Source organism: Schistocerca gregaria, chromosome 3 (genome assembly GCF_023897955.1).
Source record: "Schistocerca gregaria isolate iqSchGreg1 chromosome 3, iqSchGreg1.2, whole genome shotgun sequence".
Taxonomy (NCBI): Eukaryota; Metazoa; Arthropoda; class Insecta; order Orthoptera; family Acrididae; genus Schistocerca; species Schistocerca gregaria.
In genome coordinates this window covers 570,032,563-570,060,442 of record NC_064922.1, presented here as the reverse complement: position 1 = coordinate 570,060,442, position 27,880 = coordinate 570,032,563, and the positions used below count along the sequence as shown (strand labels likewise).

At 42.6% G+C, this 27,880-nt stretch overlaps 1 protein-coding gene across 1 annotated transcript in view; it reads left to right on the top strand.

The window, feature by feature from the left end:
* The window catches only part of LOC126355907 (acetylcholinesterase-like), a 132,770-nt gene that overhangs the window by 85,706 nt on the left and 19,184 nt on the right, over nt 1-27,880 (top strand). Inside the window, exon 8 of the mRNA XM_050006419.1 lies at nt 3,634-3,763. Coding sequence (XP_049862376.1) covers nt 3,634-3,763 — 130 coding nt within the window. The remainder of the gene's footprint in view (nt 1-3,633; nt 3,764-27,880) is intronic.

Sequence of the window (27,880 nt, the reverse complement as noted above, 5' to 3'; positions counted from 1 at the left end):
TAATTCCAAGAATTTAACAATATTAATTTCTTCTATCAGTTTGTCCACATATTTTAGACATATGCTGGTAGGAAACATCTTAAAATCTCTGAATTGCATGTAGTGTGCTTTTTCATAGTTTAGTAACAAAGAATTTGCGACTAGGAGCCATTTATTATTGTCCATGAAAAATTCATTAACCGATCTTCCAGAGATTACACTTGATCTGCTGCCTGTTGCCATGTTTGTATCATTTACAAACAAAACAAACTTGGCTTTGGGTAAAATTGCTGATGAAGAGTCATTGGTATACACAAGAAAAAATAACGACCCTAAGGTGGAGCTTTGTGGGATGTCACAGGTAACTTGTTCCTATTTGGATGATGCCTGATAGCTTATTAATGTCTCTTTCCTAATGACACCCTTTGTTTCGTGTCAAAGATATGGTATCAAATTTTGTAGCATTGCCTGTTATACAATAATATTCTAATTTACTTAACAGATATTGGGATTTATACATCAAGGGCATTTAACAGATCACATAACATATCAGTAGCCCATAATTTATTGCATAATGAATAAAGTTCATATTCACTGTATACGTAGATACCCTTCTCAGTATTTTAACTCTCTAGCAATCTGAACTCAGACTTGGACAACATGTTGTTTGTTGTCAGATGATTAAGAAGCTGGCTATATAATTTTGTTGTTCTTGTTGTTGGTGGTGGTAGTGTTGTGATCTCCAATCTAAAGGCTGATTTGATGTAGTCCTTCATCACCGAGTAACTGTTGCAACCTACAACCGTTTGAATCTGCTTAGTGTATTCATCTCTTTGCCTCCCTCTACTATTTTTACCCTCAACGATTCCCTCCAACATTAAATTGGTGATGATGCCTCAGAACGTGTCCTCCTAACCGATCCCTTCTTTTAGTCAAATTCTGTCACAAATTCCTCTTCTCCCAGTACTTTACAGAACCTCCTCCTTAGTTATGTGATCCATCCATCTATTTTTTAGCCTTCTTCTGTAACACCACATTTCATAATCTTCTATTCTCTTCTTGTCCAAACTATTTATCCTCCATGTTTCACTTCCATACATGGCTACACTCCATACAAATACTTTCAGGAAAGACTTCCTGATGCTTAAATCTCCTATTTGGAAACGCTTTCCTTGCCTTTGCTAGCCTACATTTTAAATCCTATCTACTTTGACCATCATCAGTTATTTTGCTGCCCAGATAGCAAAACCCATCTACTACTTTAATTGTCTCATTTTCTAATCTAATTCCCCCAGCATTACTTGATTTAATTCGATACATTCCATTATCCTGGTTTTGCTTTTGTTGATGTTCATCTTATATCTTCCTTTTTAGAGACTGTCCATTTCGTTTAACTGCTCTTCCAAGTCCTTTGCTGTCTCTGACAAAATTACAATGTCGTCGACAAGTCTCAAGGTTTTTATTTATTCCCCCTGGATTTTAATTCGTACTCCAAATTTTTCTTTTGTTTCATTTACTGCTTACTGAATATACAGCTTGAATAACATCGGGGATAGGCTACTACGCTGTTTCACCCCCTTCTCAACCACTACTTTCCTTTCGTGCCCCTCGACTCTTATAACTTCATCTGCTTTCTGTACAAATTGTAAGTAGCCTTTCGCTCCCTGTGTTTTACCCCTGCCGCATCCAGAATTTGAAAGAGAGTATTGCAGTCAACATTGTCAGAACCTTTCTCTAAGTCTACAAATGCTATAAACGTAGGTTTGCCTTTCCTTATGCCATCTTCTAAGATAAGTCGTAGGATCAGTATTGCCTCACGTGTTCCTACATTTCTACGAGGTCCAAAGTGATCTCAGAGAGATCGGCTTCTTCCAGTTTTTCCATTCGTCTGTAAAGGGTTCATGTTAGTATTTCGCAAGCGTAACTTATTACACCGATAGTTCGGTATATTTCATACCTGTCAGCACCTGTTTTGTCGGAATTGGAATTATTATATTCTTCGTTATGTCTGAGGATATTTCGTCTGTCTTATACAGCTTGCTCGCCAGATGAAATAGTGTAGACATGGCTGCTCTCCAAGGATTTCAGTGGTATATTACTTTTTCTAAAATTTTTGAGAATGCTGGCAAAAGTAAAATTGGATGGAATCTTGATGTTATTTCTTTACCTCCTTTTTTAAACAAAGGCTTAACTTTGGTATATTTCAAAGTCCACGAAATATCCCACTGATATACGACTTGTTGCACTGATAACTTAATATGTAACTAAACTCAGAAGCACATTCTGTAATTAGTTTTGTTGATATTTCATGGTAACGACTATATTTCTTTGATTTTAAAGATTTAGTGTTAGACGTTACTTCTGCTTGGGTACTGAGGGTCATATTCATGTTAGTGAAGTAATATGCACTGTCTGGGGTGAGGTGCTCCACGGCAGTATCTACTGAACATGACAGCCCCATCATTTGAGTAAGGGTTATGAAAAGTTTTTTAAAAATTTGTTAATGTTATTTGCCCCTCTTCGTGTCTGGTTCCACCAGCCTCCTCTTTCACCATATCCCACATCTTGTTGATCTTTTTCTTGTATTGTATTTGCTCTGCCATCTGTATTATTAACTTTAATATCTTTGAGTAATCCATGCTTCATTTGTAAACTTTGGTCTAATTTGGGTTAGTTTTTTGGGAAAATAGCGTTCAGATAAGCTACGTATTTTATTAAGAAGAGTGTTGTATATTTCATTAACTCTATTAGCGCTGTATACATCACTCCAGTTCATGACTTTGAAGATTGTCCGAAAATAATGAATTTTTGGTCTACCAACCAGTCTCTTGCATTCCGATGTAAGCGATGTTATGTCCTGTTCATTGTTAAGTTTTAACAACAGAAAATGTATGTCATGGTCTGGGTGACGATTGACTATTAGTTTTGTAATATAATTTTGTTCATAAGACTTTTCTATAAGGATACTATCAGTGGCTCTTGGTGAACAATTAAGTGCCTTAGTTGGAATGTTTACAGTGGGAATTAAGTCGAATGATAGTGCTGTGACTCAAATAGATTCTTGTTCGGTGAGTTTTTAAGAAACTCTACGTTAAAGTTACCAATAACAATTCCTTATTTTTTGTTGTTACATAGGCCACTAGAGTTTTAAGGTGGTATACGAACTGATTAAAATTGCCTGGAGATGATATACTGTTATGAAAGGTATATTATGAAATGCTACCTCCGTTGCACTTGCCTCCATATATGCTACTATTGGTAAAATTTATGAATGTCAGTGTTCTTAAATTTATCACAGTTCCTACTGAGTGTTGCAATTCCTCCTTCTGCAAGTGCATGAGCACCATATCCACTTGGGCGCTGGTATTTACTACCTTCTGGGTTTCGTAGACATCTTCGCTACATGAAAATCAGCACAGAAATGTTGATATTAATCAACGATTTTGGGGTACATTATGGAAATAAAAAATTGTGTCTGTTATCCATTTTCCAGCAAAATTATGAAGATTAACAGTTTTAACGCCCAAGAACATTTGAACGACTTACCACCACATAAAGTTCCGCTGCACAGTCGTACTTAGGGACTACAGTACGTACCTTAGACTGTGGTTTATAATTTAGTATACTTATGTAACAATTATCTCATTGTTGCAGCTTGATGTAGATTTAAATTTCTTCAACCCCACTGATGCGATGGTGAGAAGAATAACGGAAGTAACTAACTTGTCAGTCTACTACTACGAGTTCGACTATCATTCGGATGATACCTTCGTGAACGAATTTGGTAAGTCAAAAGAGCTATGTTCAAAGATTAATACTGAAGATGTTGAGAACTATATGTTCTATGGCATTCATAGAATTATGAAAAATTAATTGGATTATTGTTAATTAAGAAGAAGCTTTTGGAATGCTAATTTGTGTGAAGCAAAAAGCAGATAGTATGGTTGAATATTATACTAAAGAATAACCTATAGATGAAGAAAGAAGCACTGAAGCTTGAAAACTTAAAGAATGCAACACAAACAAGCGAATTTCAGAACTAAAATAAGTTCCTTGTAAAAATCAAACAATGGAAAATCCAGAGTGGAATGTAACAATACCTGAGAAGGAAAGTTGCTACTCACCATATGGCGGAGATGCTGAGTCGCGATAGGCACAACAAAAAGATTGACACAATTACAGGTTTTGGCCATTAAGGCATTTGACAGCAGTAGACACGCATACACACGCACACACACACACTCACATAAACGCGTTTACGTGTGTGTGTGTGTGTGTGTGTGTGTGTGTGTTTGTGTGTGCGTGTGTGTATGTTGTGTCTACTGCTAACAAAGGCCTTAATGGCCGAAAGCTTTAATAGTGTGAATAAGTTCCTTGTGAATAGTTTTGACACAGAAGACAGTTGCAATTCAAATACAGAAGGATCTACACAAAAAACGGCATACCATAAAACTTTTCTCGTGTGCCTTTTAAAGTGCAAAACTGAAAAGTGTAGTTTCCTGTGACTGTGGGTATAACACTTCGTAGATATCTGAAATGTAATGAGCACGTACGCTCATTCGTGGGTATTGCAATGGTATACTACGGTTTATTGGTAGAATACTGGGGAAATGCAATCAGTCTACAAAGGAGATTGCTTAAAAATCACTCGTGCGGCCCATCCTAGACTACTGCTCTCAAGTGTGTGGGACCAAATAGGACTAACAGTGCACTTTGAACGAATGGTCACGTTTGTGTGACCCGTGGGAGAGTGTCACAAAGATGGTACAGAAACTGAATTGCCAGACTCTTGAGGACAGAACTAAACTGTCTCGAGAAACCCTGTTCCCAAGGTTTCAGGGACTGGTTTTAACACTTGAATACTCACAATGGTGACATAGGTCACCCAGCGATTTTCTTTTTGTCATATTGTTGCTCGTCAGGTTGTTCACAGACATAAATTTGTATAGCTTCGAATGACACTTTAAAGGTTAGTATTTCACCATTGTTGAGCGAATGTGGCAGTTGGGAGTATAAAAATAAGTTTATCCACATTTTGTGCTCTGGTTGAAAATTTTCACGAATGCGACTATTAGTGTCAACATTTCCGTTTCTATTTGGATAGGTAAGCTATTTTTTTTAGTACTTCATGTTTATAGTATTGGTTTGATATTAAATAATGTGTAATATGTTTCACAATGAATTTATATTTCTATTCATTTTTACATTTTCTTTAAATCTTTGTGGTCACGATTATTGGTAATATTCGAATGGCTGCTCCAAATAAAAGGTGTAATGTTGAGAAAGTTTCAGATCCAACAGCATTGTTGGCCTGGAATGATAAACTTAGTGATCCAGCGGAGGAACATAAGATCACAAAATGGCTGAAACAGAAGCCCCCACACAACATACGTACTCACACACACAATATACTCATATATCCGCGTGGACTGTGAAGCAGAGCCTGAGAAATACGTTCTGAAGCTGGCCTTTTTCAGCTTTTATTTGACGACAATGTCATTAGAATAACAACTAGTTGCACAAATTGTCATGAAAAAGAGACAACCAGAATTGCAATGTTTCGCACCACAATATAAAAATGAATTGCTGTCCCACTATACCCAGCACGCTGGATTTATGCATTTTTCACAAATATTTACATAGAAACCGTTGGCAAGGATCGTGATGCCCGTAGTAAGGATGAAACAGAAATCATAGCATTGTTGGGTTTACTGTATCTTATGGGAACAGTAAGGAAATCTAGAAGAGACACTCATCAAATGTGGAACATTTCCACAATTCCAAAGGATATAACCTAGAATCGCGTTACTTATCAGTGACTGAATAAAGATTTCGGTTTGTTCTACGATGCTTATATTTCGAAGAAACTTGAAAAAGGAAACGGATAAGTTAGCTTCCATAAGAGAAGTGTTTGAAATAATACTACATAATTTCCAGGAATACTTTTCGCCAAGTGAATACCTTACTGTAGATGAACAGCTGTTAGCGTTTAGCATTAACTGTCCTTTGTGGCAGTTCGTACATAGCAAAAAACATTGGATGAGAAGTTACACGTTTAGATTGAAGCAGTGCCATGCAGTAAGTAACGTCTGTGGCAGTATGGTGGAAAAGAATTGAAAAAGTAAAAAAATTTAACAGACGTGGAACTTCTCTTCCGATGCTGTTTACAAACATTGTATCTTCTTTGGTGACAATACTCAGTAAATGTCTGAAGATGGCCTTGTAAGCCGAAAATCGATTAACACAGTAAAAGTAATACTGTACAACAAAAGCAAACTGGTGCTTTTCATTTATTATAGAAATAGTACACGTGTCAGGAAGTAATTTCGGAGATATTGGTTCAATGGTTGTATTAGTGAGGCTCATATACTGGTACGGCAGTGTATGGCTTGCAAACTACCCTCACAATTCAAATTTGCTGCATTATAACTTCACTTTTGTTTGTTTTCATTAAAATAGTGAGTGTGTGAATATTACAATAAGTACAGTGCACTCAAGTGTGGTGTAGTGTGGTGTTGGAATACTGTTTCTGGAATTCTGAAGGTATCGGGGGTAAATATAGGGAGCGAAAGACTACTTAGAATTTGTACAGAAACCAGACGGCACTTACACCAACTGAGGGGCATGAAAGAGAAACACTGGTTGAGAAAAGAGTGAGACAGGCTTTTAGCCTATCCCTGATGTTATTCAACCTATCACGGCGCAAGCAGTAAAGGAAACTAAAGAAAAATGTGGAGTAGAAATTGAAATTCAGAGAGCAGAAATAAAAACTACCAGAAGTCAAGGAGTGATTTATCGCCATCATTATACAGGTAAGTGATCGTCCACCCTTTGATCCACACAGTAACTTGATTTACGGTGGCGGTGAAATAAGTATCCTCAGAATGGATAAAAGTCCATGGGTCAATTGAGTCCGGCGGGAGTCGGAAGTAGCTGACAGCGAACTGTCGACCCAGTTTGGAGACGTCTGTGGTGGCAGCACAAGCCAGGTGGTGGGCATCCTCATCCACGAGGTGGGAAACTGAACACAGCGGAGTGTCCGATAGTCCGATTGCGTGAAGACGCTGATTTGTGGCGTATTTTCCACATGCGACATTTACCGTGCTACCTGGACATTGTATGGAAGGAAACGCTAGTGGACATGGCGCCAAACAGAGGGCCACCGCATCGATGGATGTTTGAGTTTGACGCTGTTGTGGGATATGTAACGAAGCAGTAGGGTGTAGAGTTCTTCGGTTCGAGGAAGGCGGAAGGCACGCGCACAAGGACGCCGCTCGGAGTCACACATTGACACGGTCGAGGCCCCCGGCCCGTGGGGGAAGGGTGAATGTTTCATAGCAGACCTTAAAAAGCATTCCGGCCGTAAGAAAGTGTCCGAACGCGGCCTGGAGGCTGCGTCCAATAGTTGATGGCAGTGGGAGTACCTGTTCCATGTGGACCGTCATAGACGACACATGTTGATTGAGGTATTTGACGCGTTATAGGGAATCGAGTCAGTGAATGAGATTTTGTGGCACTGCCGTACAGATAATTTGGAGAGTACGCCGAATATTGACGGCAGCAGAGCGGCGTACGGTGTGGGTGAAGATGATACCAAGTATCGTTGTTTCTGTACACACGTGAGAGGCCACGTCTAATGGACATCGACGAGGATTTTGCCACATGCATGTTATTGTCCATTACAGTTCCGTACATTGATATCAAATCAGGAACCATAAATGTTTAATTCCGTTAATGGGCTAAGAAGAGGAGTTCGTTGCATATGCATGACACTGAAAAGTATGCTGTCGCAAAGTGAGACCAGAAAGGTGGGTTGTCAGGCTCCCAGTGAGGAGCTCCAGCGCTGTGGTACAGAGTAGTGTCGAAAGTGGGCAACCTAGCGTAATGGAACACCGGATGTTACTGGGCCCACCACTCGGCCATTGATCTGAATCAGCGATCTGGCGCTGCTGTACAGGCGCCGGGTGGTACTGATAAAAGGGGTTGGAAAATCCATTTGGCTCTTTACTGAGAACAGAAAACGCAGGTTGTCCAATGAGCTGTCAAAATCAATGGCAACCACCGTGGATCAGAGTCTGCACGCTGCTGCCAGTCCAAGTAAATCACGACATTCTCCTGTGGCTGTCTCTACTCGTATATTAACTGAGCTACCCGGAGTAATCTGTTCTGACAGTAGAATGCTAGACAGTATCTTGCAGCAAAGGGTGACCAGGGGTAGTGCAAAAATTTTATAGTCTATTTTAAGCATAGTTAGGGGACCGTAATTTGCTGTCGTCACCCCCAGGGTCGGTTTGTGGATAGATATAATAATTTACAAGACAAAGGATGGTGGTACGCCGTTTCCCGTCGTCAACAGCTCATGAAACATTGTCGTCCACCTCGACGCCGTTAGTGCAAAGAAGGCGCGATAAGATTATAGTGGCAAGCTGTCGACACCAGGTGACATAACTGGCTTCATCAGCTTATCCGCCTCGTCACCGGCGAGGGTGCGAGTGATGTCTGATAACCCAATCTCCTCAGCGTGGTTGTTGGTAGTCTTCTCCTAGTGCATTGTGTGGTAGTGGTCTACAAAGACATTGAAGATCTGGGCTCGGAAAGTGACGTGTTGGGCGCAACAGGTGTAGATCTCGGTGATGAGTCGTTGTCGTCGGTGTTTCCTACCGGTGGCGATATGACGCGTGCTGTCGTGTTCCTGTTCCTCCAAATCTCTACATCGGGTCCGCGCCTTGCCTCTATGGCGTGTCAGCGTTACAATTTGTGCCTTAGTTATGCTTCGTTCCTTATGAGCTTCAAGTGTGGGTGGCTAGGCGTCAGGGTCGCGAAGAATGGTGTAGAAGTAGTCGGTAGTATGCCGGCCTTACGCAGTTACTTCCTTGCCATATTAAGTCAACGTGAATAGCAGGTTTGGCACATTCCAGCCACCAAGTGAAGGTTATGTAGTGATTAGGTAAACGACGTTCACAGGTGACCCATGTCTAGGTAACACGTTGGAAGATATTGAGGTGGGAGGTGTTAAGCTTGCACGATGCACGACTGCGCCAGACCACTTATTGCTGGAGGAGAATATTGCAGATGTAGGTATAGAGGTCCGAAAAGGCCAAGGGCCAAAGTTATACACCTTGTAGTGCTGGTATGAGACGTAAATCCTGTCAAGGCGACTCGTGGAGTGACTTGTTTGGTAGGTATGTCCAGGTGCGTCACCATGGCGAACTTCCGAAGTGTCGCGGAGCAAGAGAACACAGACGACAAGGTGCATCTTTTGACAGGTGTTGTAGTGGGGCTTATGATCTTCAGGGTGCAGGACAAATTAAAATCACTTCCCAGCAAGTAGTGACCACAATTCTCAGGAAATAAAGGGGCGATTTGTTCTGTAGCAGAAGTGCGCTCTGTCGCGTCTGTGGGTGGAGTCTGATGGAGCATAAATGTTGACAATACCGTCCCCATGACAGTGACTGGCATGCCTCTGTCGGACGGAAGGTAGGTGATATTAGCGAGCGGAACGACCTCTCGGACGTAGATGGCTGCGCCAACTGCAAATAGCTGGTTGCGAGGAGAAGGAAAAGTGTTATATCCGGCGACTTCCGGAAGTGTGGCCAAGTAGGCTTCCTGTAGTAGTGCAATGTCGACGTCCAATGCCCATATCATCTCTAGAACAAGTTGAATTTTTACACGGTATCTAATGTTGTTGCTCTTCGGTCTGGAGTCGTGCCCCACTGTGGAGACGAAGTCCATCAGCGGATGGTGAAGAAGGGCGAGGCAGTGCCGAGCTGTACCGTACGCCACCTGACGGCGTTATTATCGACGTAACTAGGTTTCTGTCTCTGGTAACTCTGTCCCCTGTTCGTGCTTCGGGCCACCGCCGACGTCGTAACTCCATGCCATCGAGGACGCTATCGTTGTTCCACCTCGTCCGTAGGAGTGGAGGACGTCTCAGAGGCAGTCATATGGGTGGAGTCCATTGTTTCAGGTGCAAGCGGGTGAGTCGACAGAATAGGTACTGACACAGCTAGAGCCAGAGCTGGCGTCACGTAGTCGTTATTCTTGTCGTCGTCGTGCAAGTTCTCTGACGCCGCCTCGGGTTAGACAACCTCTGGAGCGTCAGGGGGTGAGCTGCTTTGTTCCGAGGGCATGCAGCGCCTTCTCTTGCGGCTTTTACACGAACGTTGTTTGCGTGTCCGTCTCTCTATGTCGGAAGACGGGAGGGAGTCGCGGCAGTCTGGGAGGAAGGCCGTCTCGGGTACTATAAGTGAACGGACGTCCCTATCGTCGGCTGGAGGGGATCGGAAGTCGTCGCTGTTGGTAGTGGCGTCGGAGTAGCGTCAGGATGTGAGCGTGATGCGGCGACCCCGGCGGTATCCGTAGCAGCTCGAAAGATCACCGGTACGTGGTCCGAAGGATGATGGTCAGCGGGAGGAGATGAGAGCGCCGATGCGTAGGTGATCGGTAGAACCATCTCGGAGTCGGAGGCGACACAGTAGCGGCCGGCAGATGCATTATGCGTCGCTGATTATACTCAGATCTGAGGTAGCCTTCTTTGCCGCACCCGGAACTGGTGTTGGGTCGGTTGTCGTACTTTAGCCATTCGAAAATGAAACATTAGTGGCAGTAATCTGCTACTCTACGTTATATTTTTTAATCCAAAGTTGTTATAAAGGATCACAGGCCTTTTTTTATCTTCGAGCTGACCGACTAGGAACATATGATGACTTCAGTTCTTACCGTCTTTTTAATACAGCAGTCCTTCATTTCCCTCTACGTTGCTTTCTCTTTTCTTTTCTTCAATGTGTTCCTACACTTCATAGTTTTATCCCTGACGTGTTATCCTACTAAATTCAGGACCTTAGTTGTAAAGGACTTTCTTCAGAGACTGATAAAAAACATGCTTGAAGTCGGCCGAAGTGGCCGAGTGGTTCTAGGCGCTACGGTCTGGAACCACGCGTCCGCTACGGTCGCAGGTTCGAATCCTGCCTCGGGCATGGATGTGTGTGATGTCCTTAGGTTAGTTAGGTTTAAGTAGTTCTAAGTTCTAGGGGACTCATGACCTCTGAAGTTAAGTCCCATAGTGCTCAGAGCCATTTGAACCATTTGAACATGCTTGAAAATAAATGCAGATGCTTGCTAAGCTGGCAGGTTGCGCTGCTGTATTTGATAACGAATGGTAAGCTGTGCAATGTCCTCAACACTTCGTGTCAGTCAAAGTGTTGTGTGTAGTTTTGAGTGCATTACTTCTGAGATAAATGAATCTCAATTTCAGTACATTGCCACGATTTTTTGATCTGGAAACCCTAAATAGATCGTGCATGTTCAATAATCATGGTGACATACAGTGGTTTATGTTTCGTATGTAGTAAAAATTAGCTTAACAGCAACCATTTTAACAAACAGAAAATTGAAAATAAGAATGAATTAAAAACATAAAATAAAAGAGTTTACTCAAGTTCCAAGTGAATAGCTTCCACCTATGTTACTAGATATGTTGCTGGCACACTTGGAATAACACGAGGTCTGGAGACTAAGTACTACTACTAAACCTACTTCTAAAGCTATTGTTGTTACATTATTGTACATTGCCCACACTGGTGTGTGCGTGTCTTGGAAATCCTCCTTCTACACTTACCTGTGTGGTAAGCATATATAAACTTCTTGTGATCTGTTGACGTTATTTTGATATACCGAGCGTTCACTTCATCTTATAGGATGAAAATTAAGCAGCTGCTCTTTAGATATTCTGTAATCATATTAATTTTAGTCCACAAGTTTTGATCACTTACAATTGTTTGCAAATCCAGTCAAACTGTCTACAGTCTGTCTGGTGCTGAAAAATGGGACAACTGAAAAGGACATTATCGGCGGAGTCTTCCTCACCACATTTGCAGATTGGTGTTTTATTACATCCCACTCGATGCAAATATGCGGGATATGGGCCGTGACCTGTTAACAGATGTACAATGTCTGGAGTAGGGGCGATGTCACGCAGTTTGAACGTGTACCTCATGCTTGGGAATATTGTAAACCCGCCTTGCATTGTTTCTAGTGTCGCAATCAGACGCCATACATCTAACTACCAGTCTCTTAAATGAATTTTATCAGTAATATGAGTTCCTGTGATCTTGTACATACATCATATTGTCCATGCCTCAACCAACACAACGTTGCCGTGTAATGTACCACAGTATCCACAGGGCATATCCCGAGAATCACTAGTAATCCTTCGACGGGTGTAGGGCGAAAAACACCGGTAACCCTCTGAAGTATGCTCCGCCGAGTTCGTTGCAGTACTACACGCTAGCAGCGAAGCCAACAATGACGTTGAAGATGTAAGGTGTCAGGCAAATCCTACACCTTCCATGAAAACCCTGACATGATAAGCAAATCCAGTAATATGTCACATAGCTCCGAATAAATCGTGACATTAAAATAACCAAACTAATACGAGTAACGAGTGAGCAAATGGAATACCACAGACTAACACAAGAATGTCTAGATGCATGTCATACCTTCCCACCGTGAGACAGATGCAGTTCCGAGGGGAGAAACGAGAACAGAAGCCGAGAGCAGAACCGTGTTAAGCTAGAAGGCCCTACGATAAGGGACGGACTGGACACCCACTTCGCCAGCTAACCATTAGGACAACCCCAGCTGCAAGTTTTGGGACTTTTTCGCGTCTCTGTTACATCAGGACCACCCCCCAGCCCATGTTAAAAGCTAGAGCCATCCAGAAGAACAGTATAGATCTTACTATAACACAAAAAGGGCCACCCCCAGCGGCAAGTTATAGCGTGAGACTTTTTCGTGTCTCTGTTACGTTGAAAACTTTAAAAACATTGCCCAACACGAAAAGCATAACGTTTCTCATTGGATAGACAGAATTTTTGTAGGCTGAGCTTAACATTGAGACCCTGATTGGTCAGATGAAAACACAGCCAGATAGTTTTTTTTAACCAACTTCGGTAAATTGTAGTAAGGAGAAGTTAGGAAAGAGTTGCTTGCGAGACGGCGAGGTGAGTGGAGCTGTCCTGCCCGCCGCCCCCTGACGAACACCGATGAGGTAATGAATGCATGCGATGCCGCATAACAGTGCATAAAGCTTCACTCAGAACTGCAGAAGTCGCATCTGTTACACCCCCTTTTTGCGCAAGACTAGTGTCGATCGTCAATTAAAGCTCATGGTGTTCACATTTGCCACTTGAAATAAAAATCTGGAACGGGATGATTTTTCTGTTATATAGTTATTGAGAAGCCACATCAGCCACTGTAATTTACGACAAGTTAGATGAGTAATTAAAGATAATTGAGGGTCACTGTAGACCATTTTGATAGTTTTCTCTCTTGTGAAATTTAATTTAAACCTAGATTATAGATGTGACATGGCATAGGTCATCCTTCAATCCATTGGAACTTGGAAACCCATTCAGGGAGTAGTCATTCACATTTTTGTTGAACGGAGTTGGTTTTTACCATCCTGTATTAAAACATTTCATTTTATCAATAGTGCAATTTATAAACAGTATTTTGTGAGTAGAATAAAATTTCCAATGGTAAACTTAACTGCTTTTTCGATCTTATTTTACCAGCTAACTAAAACTAGGAAAGCCTTGAAACCCTTCCACTAAATTCAGTTAGTATTAAGATTCTTTTACAGGGAGTGCAGTGGAGCTGACACTCAAATCATTAAGTATTTGGTTATATCATTGCTAGTCTCACTGAGCTCTTCTGAATTCTACATGTCATGTCATGGCGTCTCCTTACCAGCAACAGGTCGCAGGTTGAAACTAGTCAATCCCCTAAAAAACACGCTCAGTGCGTCGTTGCACGAAAGTGGTAGGGAGACACGATATAGAACAAACAGAATGTTAGAAAATGGCGACCCTGCCAGGATGGTAAAATACCATGATTGAAGGTCGACCACATGCCTAAATAGGTCCGAAAAATATCCTGTTGAAAAATTTTCATACTAAAAAAATTTTTTTTGAACGTTACAAATAGTCGAAAACAGTAGCTGCAGCGGTAGATAGTAATAAAGTATTCAATAGATAGACATTATAGCAGAGAGAACTGCATAATTAAGTCATGAATTTTAATATTGTTAGAATTAAAATTTCTCTCCAATGCAAGCGCACAGGTGGCGGATACATCGTTGACAAGTTGGTTCTGACCCAGCAAGTAAGTGAATTGTTTGTCAAGTCGTGTGAACAAAAAGTTTATGAAACGCGTGAGATGGTATGAGCGCATGTTGACGCGAAGTAGGGCGCGTGAATTGCTTTTAAAACAGAAAACAAGGTATTCGGAAAGATTACCAATGGCAGATCGAGACCTTGACCGAATTGAGGTAGAGACACAGCACGAAAATAGACAGAGAATAGAGGGCAGTACAACAGACGATGCAGTATCGCGAGAAATAGGACATATAACGCACCATAACTAGGATAATGTACGCCAAGGCACAGAAAACCTAGGTCAGCATACAACAGAGGAGCAGGAAAGTAGAGAGACAGTCGATTAGGATTCTAACTTGCGTCTTGAATACGTAGAACCCATAGTACAAGTAATCAGAGCTCCCTCACCACAGAGTACAAGGTATGCGAGCAGAGACGTGTCACCACACAGTTCAATGCAATCGGTTGCAAACTAACACTTGGGCGAAAACACAGAGCGTAGGACGTCGGAAGAAAAAGCAATAGGACCCACCAATCTGACAGAATTATTACAATTAATGACAGAAGGATTGACAAGACAAAATAAAGAAATTGAGAACCAAATTAAAATTCAGAATGCAGAAACGACGAACCAAATTGCAGAAATCACGAGACAACTGCGTGAGATTAAAGAACAAAACAAAAAAATTCAGTTACACTTAAGTCATATTGAAGACGAGGCAAAAGAATCTCGAGAAGTGATAGGAAACTTAATAACAGGTCACAATCAATTGAGAACAGACACTGACATGGTACTAGCGGACGTACAAACATTGCGAAATGGCACTCAGGACGAGATCAAAACATTACGTAACATCACCCAGGGAAAAGTCAAGAAACTAGAGAAACAGATAAATCCTCCAGGGGCTCAGCATTCACTTACTGAGTACGGGCTTGGCGACCCCGGGGTCCTGAGCTGGGGACTGGTCTGCGCCGCCAGTCTCCTGTCACCGTAACCCCCGGACATGCTTCAGCGACCACCGTACGGCGCGGCGGTGAAATGTTGTGTGCTGCGGGGAATGGTAATCTTGGCTGGACCGCCTGGATTGTGAGGAAGGCTAACCTCTATAAAAAAACTCTCAATCTTTCGGTGTGTTCCGCGCCTAGAAGATGCATAGGTGTTGGGGTGGAACAGTCGCAAGCGGGCAACCTCTGGGGCACCTGCCGCACCCCAGTTGTATAAGGCTTACTCAGGCACGCGGGTCTCTGTCTGAGCGGACATTTAGTTCCCTAGCTGCTCGTGGGACTATAATGGACCCTTCGACCTCTATATTTCCCCCTACCAGTGGCTTGGGTGGGCCACTGGCAGGAAAACACACCCCATCGAAAAAGCGGCTACTCGCAGCGAGTCCTCCAGCGCCTGGTGTTGCTATAGATTAAACAGACTGTAGCAACGGAGCACATGCTGATAACCAGAATATGTTTTTGATTATTAAAAGGAAGGAGGGTAGCTTTGAGAGGGTTTCTCCCTTTTACATCCACAAGGGTCTTGAGGGAATTGCAGGAACGCTGAAATCTGTAAAGCGACTGCGCAATGAGACTCTGTTAGTTGAGACTTCTAGTTCCCGTCAAGTCGCTTTCCTTCGGAAAGCAGCCTGTCTAGGAGAGTACGCTATCGAGACCGTGCTACACTCCACTTTGAATTATAGTAAGGGTGTTGTGACGTGTAGAGATTTGGTGGATATCCCCATAGACGAGTTAAAATCTGAGTGGGCTGACGAAGGTATTGTTGACGTGCAGCATATTATAAAACGAGTCAATGGGGACCTCGTCAAATCTGACTCGTTTATTCTGACGTTCAGTTGTCCGAGACTCCCAGAGCATGTTAAAGCGGGGTTCTTACGTTTGCCAGTACGGCCATATTTCCCCAACCCAATGCGTTGTTTTAAATGTCAGCGCTTTGGGCATACTACGTTGGGGTGCACTGGGATAGCCACTTGTGGTAAATGTGGTCAGCCTGCCCATGACGGAGCCGATTGTTCATCGCCTGTGAAGTGCGTGAATTGCTCTGGGAGTCACCCTGTCTGGAGCCGGATCTGCCCCATCTATCTCGAAGAACGGAAGGTACAGGAGATTAAAACATCGAAACGCATCCCCTATGGTGAGGCCAAGAAGCTCTTTAAGGCCATGGAACCTCCTGTGTTTTCAACATCTTTCGCTTCCCCTCTCAAAAAACCGGTACAACTGGCCACCGTTGCTACGCAAACGGAGGTTGCTAGTGTTAGCGCTTGCCAGTGCACTTGTGCTGCTGCGGTTGTTTTGCAACCTGCGGCTCTCCCCGCTACGTCGGACAAGGCCGTGGTTGCTGACATTGGGGTACTTCTTGCCTTTCCCCATATGGCGCCTTCTGCCCAGGCGAGTAAAGCTCCAACTGTTGACAAGGCTCTGCATTCTAAGCCCCCCAAGACAAAGCCTCAGAAGGTGAAGGTTTTACCACCTGAGGAGACTAGTCAGCGTCGGTCCGATGACGAGGCCATTGTACTGTCTGACATCTCCTGTGGGTCGTCATAGGAGCTTATGGACATTGATGTCGACCGGGGGCGATCTTCTCGCAGGGTTCAGGACCCATGTGGCCGAATTACAACTCCTTATACGTGAGTGCCCCTTGTGCTTATGTCTCCAAGAGACACATTTTCGGACCACTGATGCTCCTTCTTTACGGGGCTATACTGTATATCGAAAAGATGATCTGATGGGGGAAAGGGCAAAGGGTGGTGTTGCGGTTTTTGTCCGTGACATGCACCCCTCATCTGAGCTCCCTCTCGTCACCGACTTGCAAGCAGTTGCAGTTGACATTCTTGTGGGTCGGAGGCTCACAGTCTGTTCAGTTTATTTACCGCCTCCGGATGCGATAGACTCTGAGGCTCTCACGGACCTTATTAGCCAACTCCCCCGCCCATTTCTTCTTCTGGGGGACTTCAACGCTCATAATGTCTTATGGGGCTCTCCGACTACTTGCCCCAGGGGTTGCAGTCTGGAAAGCCTCATGAGGTCTGAAGAACTGTGCATCTTCAACTCTGGTGCTCCCACTCATTTCTGTACTGCTTCCGGGTCGTCATCGGCTATTGACCTTTCCTTTTGCTCTACAGCACTTGCAGATTCTGCTCTGTGGGAGGCTGCTGCTGACCTCCATTCTAGTGACCACTTTCCCCTTTGGATTCGCCTCCTGGATGAGGCTGTGGCATTACCAGTGCCGCACCGGTGGCAACTCTGCAGAGCTGACTGGACACTTTTCAGCCAACTGGCTGTTTTGGAACACTGTGCCAGCGTCCACGAATGTGTAGGCCATGTTACAGCCGTGATCTCCCATGCTGCTGAATTGTCAATCCCACGGTCATCCGGTCATCCCAAGAGGCGTCCTGTCCCTTGGTGGACCACTGAGTGCCGCTCAGCCATCCGAGCCCGCTGTGCAGCTCTGCACCGCTTCGAGTGCCGTCCCTCAGCTGACAATTTCGCGGCCTTTCGGGTGGCAAGGGCCAGAGCGCGGCGAGTGATTAAAGAGAGCAAACGACTGTAATGGCAATCGTTCTTGAACTCCATCTCTCGCTCCACTAGTTCTATGAAAGTATGGGAAGCCATCAGGAGGATTTCCGGGAAACTCAGCCAGCTACCTGTCACGGCATTGCTTCATCAGGGATGTCTCCTCACGGCGCCGAGAGACATTGCCCAGACACTGGCCATGCATTTTGCGGACTCTACTGTCACTATTAACTGTGATCCAGATTTCTGCCGCTACCGCACTGCCATCGAGAGGGGTCACTTGGACTTCCGGTCTCTAAATTCTGAACCCTATAACTGCCCCTTCACAATGTGGGAACTGGATTCTGCGCTGTCTGTGGCTCATGATACTGCGCCTGGTCATGATCAAATCCGGTACAGCATGCTGCGGCACTTGTTGCTGCCATCCAAGGAAGTTCTCCTGAACTGTTTTAATATGATATGGTTATCCGGCACGTACCCTGACTCGTGGAGGGAGGCGATTTTGATTCTCCTCCTCAAACCAGGGAAGGACCGAACGCATCCCAGTAGTTATCGGAGTATTGCTTTGACGAGCTGTGTTGGGAAGACGTTGGAACGCATGGTCAACCGCCGCCTGGTTTGGCTGCTAGAGACCAAGCAGCTCCTTAGCCCCTCTCAGTGTGGCTTTCCGAGATGTCGTTAAACTATAGACAACTTGACCCTGCTTGAGGCTGCCATCCAGCAGGCCTTCCTACGTAACCAGCATTGTCTAGGGGTCTTCTTTGACATTAATAAGGCGTATGACACTACTTGGCGCCGCCTTATCCTCAATCAACTCCATGAGTGGGGCTTTCGTGGCCGTCTCCCCGTCTTCATTCGGTCCTTTCTTTCTCACCGCCTCTTTCGGTATCGGGATGGTAATGTGCTATCTGATTTGTACGTGCAGGAGAATGATGTTCCTCAGGGCAGCGTTTTAAGTGTCACCCTCTTTGCCGTCGCTATTAACAGTATCACGTCCACTATCCGGAGTCCTGCCCAATGCTCCTTGTTTGTGGACGATTTTGCTGTTTTCTGTTCTTCCTCCAGCCTTGTCACTGCTAGTCTGCAGTTGCAGCTTACGATAAAGTGCTTAGAGGCATGGACTGCAAAGATGGGTCTTACCTTTTCTGCAGACAAATCTGTGTGTGTTCATTTTAATCGTTCTCGCCGTCCTTTTACCTTCCCCGAATTGCGTCTGAGGGACACCGTTCTTCCTTTTAGAGACACTGTGAGGTTCCTGGGCCTCACTTTTGATTCCAAGTTGTCGTGGTTGCCTCACCTTAAAGACCACAAGGTGCGGGCCCTCAAGGCACTGAATATTGTGAAGTGTCTGAGCCATCGGTCCTGGGGAGCAGATCGGGCGCGTCTGCTGCAGTTTTATAGGGATTTCGTCCGATCGCGTCTTGACTATGCTTGAACCGTGTATGGGTCAGCAAGGCCTTCGTATCTGAAGATCCTTGACGCAGTACACCATGAGGGTATCAGGCTGGCCACTGGTGCCTTCCGTACCAGTCCCATCCCCAGCCTGTGTGCTGAGGCAGGGGAACCGCCGCTCGCCATCCGGCGGAAACTCCTCATGGTGCGACGGGTGTGTCATTTCCTTGCCTGTCCTACCTCCCCTGCGTACCCTACCGTTGCCCGACCGCCTATGGAACGTCTATTTTCCAGTCGTCCCAGGGCAACGAGACCATTTGGGATTCGTGCCAAGCATTTGCTTGAGTCCCTTGGTGTGGAGCGTGTGGCCCCCCAACGACAAGGTTTTACTCGCCTGCCTTCCTGGTTGCTTCAGAGGCATAGCATCCTTCTAGACTTGTCGGAGAACCGGAGGAACTGCACTCAAGCGTTTGTTTTTACCTCCTTATTTTACGATATTTTAAACCCGCATCCGGACCATGTACCTGTATTCACAGATGGCTCTAAACAGGGGGACTCTGTTGGTTGTGCTGTGGTTTTCCCTGATCGAGTTGTCAAGTTACGGCTTCCTGTGGCGTTTACCATCCTTGATGCCGAATTGTTTGCAATCTTGCGGGCATTGGAGATGTGTTCCCAGTCTTAAGTTCCTCATCTGTTCTGACTCTCGGAGTGCCCTTCAGACCATGCAACACTTGTACCCAGCGGATACGGTCGTCCAGAACATCCACGATGCCCCTGCAACGGCAGGGGAAGGAGGTTTCTTTCTGCTGGGTGCCGGGGCACGTGGGTAATAGGGGAAACGAACTGGCGGATGTAGTTGCCAAAGATGCATGTTCCCTCCCTCACGTTGTTGAATGTGCCGTCCCCCTCCATGCTGTAACCTCCCTTTTGCGTTTTCGTGTTATGCATCAATGGGAAGAGGCGTGGCTGGCAGTTTCTGACAATAAGCTGCGTCTGGTAAAGGCCACTACGCGATCATGGCGTACGTCCTACCAGTCATACAGGCGGGATGAGGTTCTCCTCACTCGCCTCCGCATCGGGCACAGTCCCTTAACGCATGGTTTTTTACTCCGGCGGGAGGACCCCCCCCCCCCCCCAATCTGCAGTGCTTGTAGCGTCCAGATTACTGTCCGCCACATTTTACTTGACTGTCTTTTATTCTCTAACCAGAGGGCGGTGGTTTCTTTGCCACCGGATTTGCCCTCTATTTTGCAAGACGACGCAGCGACTGTGGTCAAAGTCTTACGGTTTTGTGTCCTGTCCAATCTCTTGCCTCGGATTTTAGGGAGAGGGTTTTAATGTGCTGCTGGGTGACTGGCTCACCCAGGTTTCAGGTAAGAGGTCCGCCAGTCACGATTACCTCCTTGTTTCCCTTAGGTTTCTGTTCTCTTTTCCTTGTGTTTCCTTTCCTTTTTTAGTGTGTTCCTTCTCCTCTTGCTTTGCCCCTGTAAGTGGGGATTTGGAACTGCGTCAGGTCTGCGTCTTTTAGCCATTCTCCTTGATCGCTGTTCGTCTTAGTCCCTTCACTGCATGTGTTCCTGTTTTTATGTGCTTGGGCGCTGATGACCACGCTGTTTAGCGCCCGTAAACCTCAAACACACACGCACACACAACACACACAGATAAACGTAATTACTAGACAAGCAGCAGGTACAGCGCGTGAAATTGTTGAAAACAGTGTGTTACACAAAAGTATCACAAAAGCAGCCCTGAAAAGATATGATAATCGCATAGAAGCGCAAACGAAGCAACAATTTCAGAAATTGCGAGCAGAGTTGTTGCAAACCATTGAAGAGCGAAGTGAACAAGCTCGAACAAGCACTGAGTCTGCAGTCACATCCGTATCTCTAACAGCACCGGAAAAACAAGCAATTAACGAAGATATTACGCATTTGCGATTCCAATCACGGGCGGAAAGTATCATACGTGAAATCAGACAGCCAGCACAGCAACAAACACATTTCGAAATTCTTGATGAACAAACGTCATCACAAACACATGCGGAACCACAAATGTATGTTTCAAGACAGTTTGGGTCGTGCAATGAAGCAGCAAGGTTAGCCAGACAAGATACCCAACCAATACGTGACAATGGAAAGCCAGGTCGTGAAGAGTACAGTGCAATGGATTCAGCTACACGTTCACTACCGATGGAAGAAAATTATTGCGTACCACTCCAATGATACTACGCAAGGGTAGGCGAAAGTTACAGTGGACAATATCCAATGGATCTACCACAACCGGAAAGAGCGACGAGAGAAATGATCAGAAACAAAAGTGGCGAAAAATCGCGAGTTTCATGTGGAACTATTACAAAGTACGACAACGATCATTTCCTCACAGTCAGAAAATTTCAACACTTTCGAGAAAGGAAACTCATTACATTCACGAACTTTTATTGATCAGTTCCGAGTAGGATTACCAGGACACTGGACGTTAGCACACAAATTAGATTTTATATGTGCACACATGTCAGGAACAGTCACAGAAACCATGCAGAATGTTGCAGCGACATGCCGATCGTACGAAGATTTCAAAGAGAAGTTTCTCTCACGATATTGGTCCAGCGAAGCACAGAACAGAGTGAAGTACGAATTATTACAGAACCCATATTTTCGAAATTCAGGAGAGAAGAGTCCCGTGAAATTTTTCGAATTAATGGCAAAGAAAAATCAGTGCTTAGATGTACCATACAGTGACGGAGACTTGGTTAAATTATACGCGATGAAGCTACCATTGAAATACCAGCAATCATTAGTAGGTCGCGGAGGCAAATGACGTCGAAGCATTTAAAGGTATTCTAAGGGAACTAGAGTTCATATTTTAGGAAAATGACGCAAGAAAAAGACGAAGCGCACGTGGAAACGAAAGCAAAAAGCTGTGGAATCCCCAAGACACAGTATGAAGAAACAGCAATTACGAACCATGTGATAACTTCGCGCCAAGAAACGACAATAGATTTCAACAAAGAACCGGTTATGGATTTAGAAGAGAATATGGCAATAGCTATAATTCACCCAGGAACGGCAACAACTATTACAGAGGGAATAACGACAACCGGAACGGGTACTGGAGAACCAATAGACCAACAAATTATCAACAAAGAAACCACTATCAACAAGCTGAACAAGAAAAAAGAATACAAATAGAAAAGGTGGAGATAAGACCACCAAACCCCGATAAACGTTCGAAGCGTCCATGCCAAAGAGAACGACGAATCGACCCAGGAGAATTGCAGCACCTTGAACAGAGAAGTAAAAATCTTATCACAAGAAGAAGGAAGAAACAAATACGCAGGGACCAGATGAAAACGAAGACAGGAAAATAACAATATCGCGTTGGGACAAAATTAATTTGGAGAATACTGACGAGGAAGATGAATTACCAGAGGCATGCACAACGAATGTAGGAGGAAAGGAAGAAGTAATGAGTATTGCAGAGCTATTTAAGATGGAAACCAGGGAAAGCGAATTCAATAAGGATAATGCGCAGTCGACAGAAGTTGAAAATAAGTTACAAGTGGGCACACAACCCAACGTATATAATGAAGGAAATTATGAAGCGATAATCAGAGCATTTAGATGCGATTATGTGGAAGTAGCAACGAAGGAGGAGGAGATAGACGGGGATGAGGAAAAAGTAGAGGATATTGAAGAAAGCGTAAATGAAGGAAGAAATAGAAAAGGGGAAATAAAAGAGAGAGAAGTAGCAGTCGAAGCTTATCCTACAGAAAGTTCGAATTCACAAGGGAAATTCCTAAAACGACTCATGTATGATTCAGCGGAGGATTCGTTGATGCAAGAAGAAGAAGAACAGAACCAACCCTTTCAAATTCAACCAATTGTAAAGGCCATGGTATAGCATATCCCAGTCAATATTGTAATTGATAGCGGAAGTGAAGTGACTGCGACCTCAGAAAATTTATTTATGCAGTGTAATGCCAGTGAGGAATTGCCAGTTCTGAAAACACGTAAGATTAAAGTAAGAGGTCCAATTAGAAACAATGCTGAGGAATCTACGAGACAAACAAGGTTAACTCTTTCGTGTCAAGGTCAAAAGATCGAAGCCAATTTCGTGATTATACCTAAACTAACTGTAGATTTGATTATAGGTGCAGATTTTTTAAATGAGAGACGAGCGATAATAGATATGGCGAAAGGTAGCGTAACATTCGGGAATGTCACACTTCTCTTTGAGCAAAAGCTAAAATTAGAAGAAATACCAGCTATAAACAAACAATTAAGAATGACGCGAGATAAAGAGGATGAAGAATTAGAATGGTATGCACAAAAGGGGGAATCGCCTCAACTCATGTTAGAAGTCCATAAAGAAATGGACGAAAAATTGCAAGAAGTTCACTGTATTTCAGAACACAGTAAATGAGAATTAGAGGGTATTTTACGACATAAAGCAGAGGTATTTTTACCTAAGACTGGCAGTATTAAACACTTTCAGTACAAGTTTGAAGTAAAACAGCACCAACCATTTAGGGTGCCACCCTATACAATCCCATTAAGCTACAGGAATAAAGTATTCCAGGAGATACCTAAAATGTTAGATGACGATATTATTGAACCAGCTACCTCCACATATAACAGCCCGCTCCATATTGTACAAAAACGAGATGGGAGCATCAGGTTAGTGCTTGATTCCAAACAGATCAACACAATCATAATCACTGAGACAGATCGCCCAGAAAAATTATAGGAATTGATACAAAACTTCCACGGTGCTAAGATATTTTCATCAACTGATTTACGGAGTTATTTCTGGCAAATAGAATTGGCCCCAGAATGTAGAAAATTTACAGCATTTATCGTATTCGGTAGATGTTACCAGTTTAAACACTTGCCATTTGGTTTAAACATATCATCAGCAGCGTTTATTAGAGGATTTAATACTATACTCAGTCCTGAAATTTTACAAAAAATTGCTTGTTATGTTGATGATGTGATTATAGCAGAACCCTCTTGGGAACATCACAAAGATACATTAAATCAGTTTTTACATACAGATCATAAAAGAGCATGGGGTCACAGTAAATATAACAAAATCCAAATTTGGAAGGCGAGAGGTCAAATTTCTAGGACACATAAAGGGGTAATGCCCGACCCAGAAAAACTAACGGCCATTAAAGAATTCTGTACTCAATATAATAAGAAAACTCTCAGAGGAATTCTAGGTCTCACAAGATTTTATAAAAAAATTATTTGGATCGACTCTCTCGCAACACCACGCATATGTGCATTGACTGGAAAAAACACGCCATAGGTATGGGATCAACAAGCCAAAGAAGAGTTTTTAAAAGTGAAAAACGCACTAACAGCAGCACCGATTTTAGCACATCCTGATCTAATACAAAATTTTTGTATGGCCGCTGCTAGCGCGAAAACATTTTTATGAGTTGTTTTATTCCAAGAATACGAACAGTCAGGGCTACGATCATATAGAACAATTGAATTTGCCAGTCGGGTACTCACAAAAAGCGAGAAAAACTATTCAGTCACGGAGCTGGAAGAATTGGCCATTGTATGGGGTTTCCAACGTTTTCGATACTTCCTATTCGGAAGAAAAACAAAAGTATACACTGACCACAAACCATTTGAATTTATGTTATCGGCCAAACTAACTCATGGGAGGTTAGCGAGATGGTTGTTAATACTACAAGAATTTGACTTCACTATTACACACATACCAGGACCAGCGAATGTATTAGCAGATGCTTTATAACGATGTCCACAGGGTGCATCCAATAACATAGGTTTGGAGGCAGCAGAAGACCAGTTTACAATGTACTATATGAAACAAGTACCTTTCGAAAATTACATTACGACAGCATTGAAAAACATAGGCAAAGAACAGGACAAGGATCCCGAAATACTAGGAATCAAACACAAGTGGAGAAGTAAGGATTTTCCAGACATTCGACAGCATCTCTTAAAAAACAGTGTTTTATTTTTTAGACGAAATGTTGCAACGAATGAATGGTTAATTTATATCCCAGATGAACTAATTAATAAGTACATATGGTATACACATTTAAGTATTGGCCACTTTGGTCCAAAGAAACGCTTTTTAAAAATAAAACAAACAAGCCATTTTCCTAATATGGAAAGACGAATTAGAACAGTATTAGTCAAATGCAAAAAAATTATGAGGGCTAAACAAATCACTTTCCAAAACACCTATGTTTCCAATAATACCTAAGAGTGTAAAACAAAAAGCTGCAACAGATTTGATGGGGCCCCTCCCACGCCCAAAAATGGATATATTTTCATATTTGTCGTTTTGGAACTTACTTCTAAATATGTTACCTTGACACCATTTGAAACGGGCAACTGGTCTTACTATAAGTAAAACATTTAGACAAGATTTTCTCAGACAAGTAGGTCGAGTGGAACGAATAATTTCGGATAATGTCCCACAATACAAATCAGTGCAATGGCAGAACACGTTAAAACAACACAAAATAAAACCAATCTACATATCTAAGCACAAACCTAGCGTAAATCCAGCAGAACGATCTATGAAGGACATAGGCACTTTATGCCGATTATATGCAGGCAAAAGACACAACACTTGGGATACATACCTTGAAGATTTTCAAGAAGTAATAAATGAAATGCCACATAGCAATACACTACTACCTCCAGTTACTGTACTTAAAAATATTGAACCCCCAAATGTAACCAGAGAAAATGTTAGATTTCCTATTGTACCACGTAGACAGCACAAACAAGTCATAGCAACAGCACTCTCCAACATCAGAAAGACAGCCATTAAAAGAAAAGAAAGAGGAAATAGAACAGCAATTAAAAGAACATTCTCAGTAGGCCAGAAAGTATTTGTAAAAACACATCTCTCCAGCAAACAGAAACACAAAATACATAAGTTTTACACTGCATACAAAGGACCTGCCATAATTAGCCGAATTGCTCATGATAATGCTGTGGAACTAATGAACCCAAAAACAGGCAAAAGCTTAGGACTTCACCATGTGAGCCATATCAAAAAGTTTGAAGATTAATTTTGTTACTGGTAAATAATCAGCACAATATTTCAAGATTATGTTGCAGATAAGATCGTCAGGAGAAAGGAGAATGAAGAGAGAGGAAGGTGGGAAAAAGAAAGTAATTTCAATAATAAAACCAATAGTACCATAGATTAAGGTGAAGGGATAAAGCGTAGATAGTCTAACAGCATGAAATACTAAAATGCTATACACCATGACACTACACAAAAATCAAAAACGAATTTGAGGATTCTTGAGTAGACATTAAGACTCAAAATATCTTAGAATTGTAACATGGAAAGGTCGCCGAAATTTGTATAGCTTTGTAAGAAGGCGTAAAACAATGTAGGTACTAGACATATGTTAGATGATTATAAGTAAAACTTTTTGTAAGAACCATTGTAAAAACTCCAACAAAGACCAGATGCAACGACCGACAAGTTGCAACGCGAGAAGTATCCAGAAAGAAAAGAATGTAATTAGCAAGATACGATTCCTACAAGGCAGAAGCGTCGAGAGAAGGGTGAGAAGGGAGCGCCCTGGCTCACTGGAAAAAAAAAAAAAAAAAAAAAAAAAAAAAAAAAAAAAAAAAAAAAAACTGAAGAAAACTTCAACAAAGTATAAATGATACACCCAAACAATTTATCAAACTGTTAGTAGAAGGAGAACTTCAAAGCGACTAGTTATCAATAAATATTTCCATATCCTGCCCAGAGAAAAACCAAGACGCAGAGAAAAAGCAGGAAGAACAGAAGTTGAAGATTCGCAAGATTGAGATCAAGAAAGAAGATGGGTGAAGAATGGACGACATACCTTCCCAAATCCCTATCCTATTGTAAACTAGTCATCTGCGAAGTATTACAACGAAAAACGACCACTTTCAGCGACACATAACGATGAATTTCACACATACAAAGCCAGTAAACCACGAGATTCTGCACTCACAGCTCCATTCCATTATGGGACCTCCACAACAGCAACACACACTTGCAAAGCCAACAAGGAACGACGAACGAAGCTATACATCAAATACTTGCTCACATCCATCTCGCTCAAGTCCATCACTTTCGTGCAAAAATATTCGCCAACCTCATGCTTAAACATTCATAGGACTGTGTGGATGTGTGAAATCAAATTATGTAATGTAGGAATTGTGCAAAAGAAACATGTAAAAAACTAAATAAGTTAAGCACACCAGACAGCTAATAAACTACAAAACAGCAGTCATTGACTATGGACTTAAGTAAAAAATAGATATCGATAAAAATAAGTCATTAGTTCTGAAATGGACAGTATATAAAGAACAAAAGTAAGGCATAATAAACACTAAAACAATGAGCCACTTATTTTCTCATCATAAAAAAAGAATAACTATATTTTACTTATTTTGTCTTTGTAAAAACAAAGAATAAAAAATTATCTTGTTGGATGTCTTTCCTTTTTTTTAAAAACTTTGTACCATTTGTTAGGATAATATCTCAATACTTGTGTATGTGTATTTCTTTATCAAAGCAGTTCTTGGAAATAATTCTTACTTGTTAGTGCAACAATGTTGAAATGAGTGTCTAGAAACAAAACCATTTTACTTGTACATGATATTTAGAAAATATGTTAGCAATAGATTTTACTTAATTACTGCATTTATAAAAACAATATTTCTAAGAAAATCGACGTGAAAGACTCCTCACTTTCGATAACAAACTTCTTAAAAAACAAACTTCATACTTAAATAAAGAAAGAAAATAATTAAAAAATAATAATAGCATAAAAATATTCTACTCTT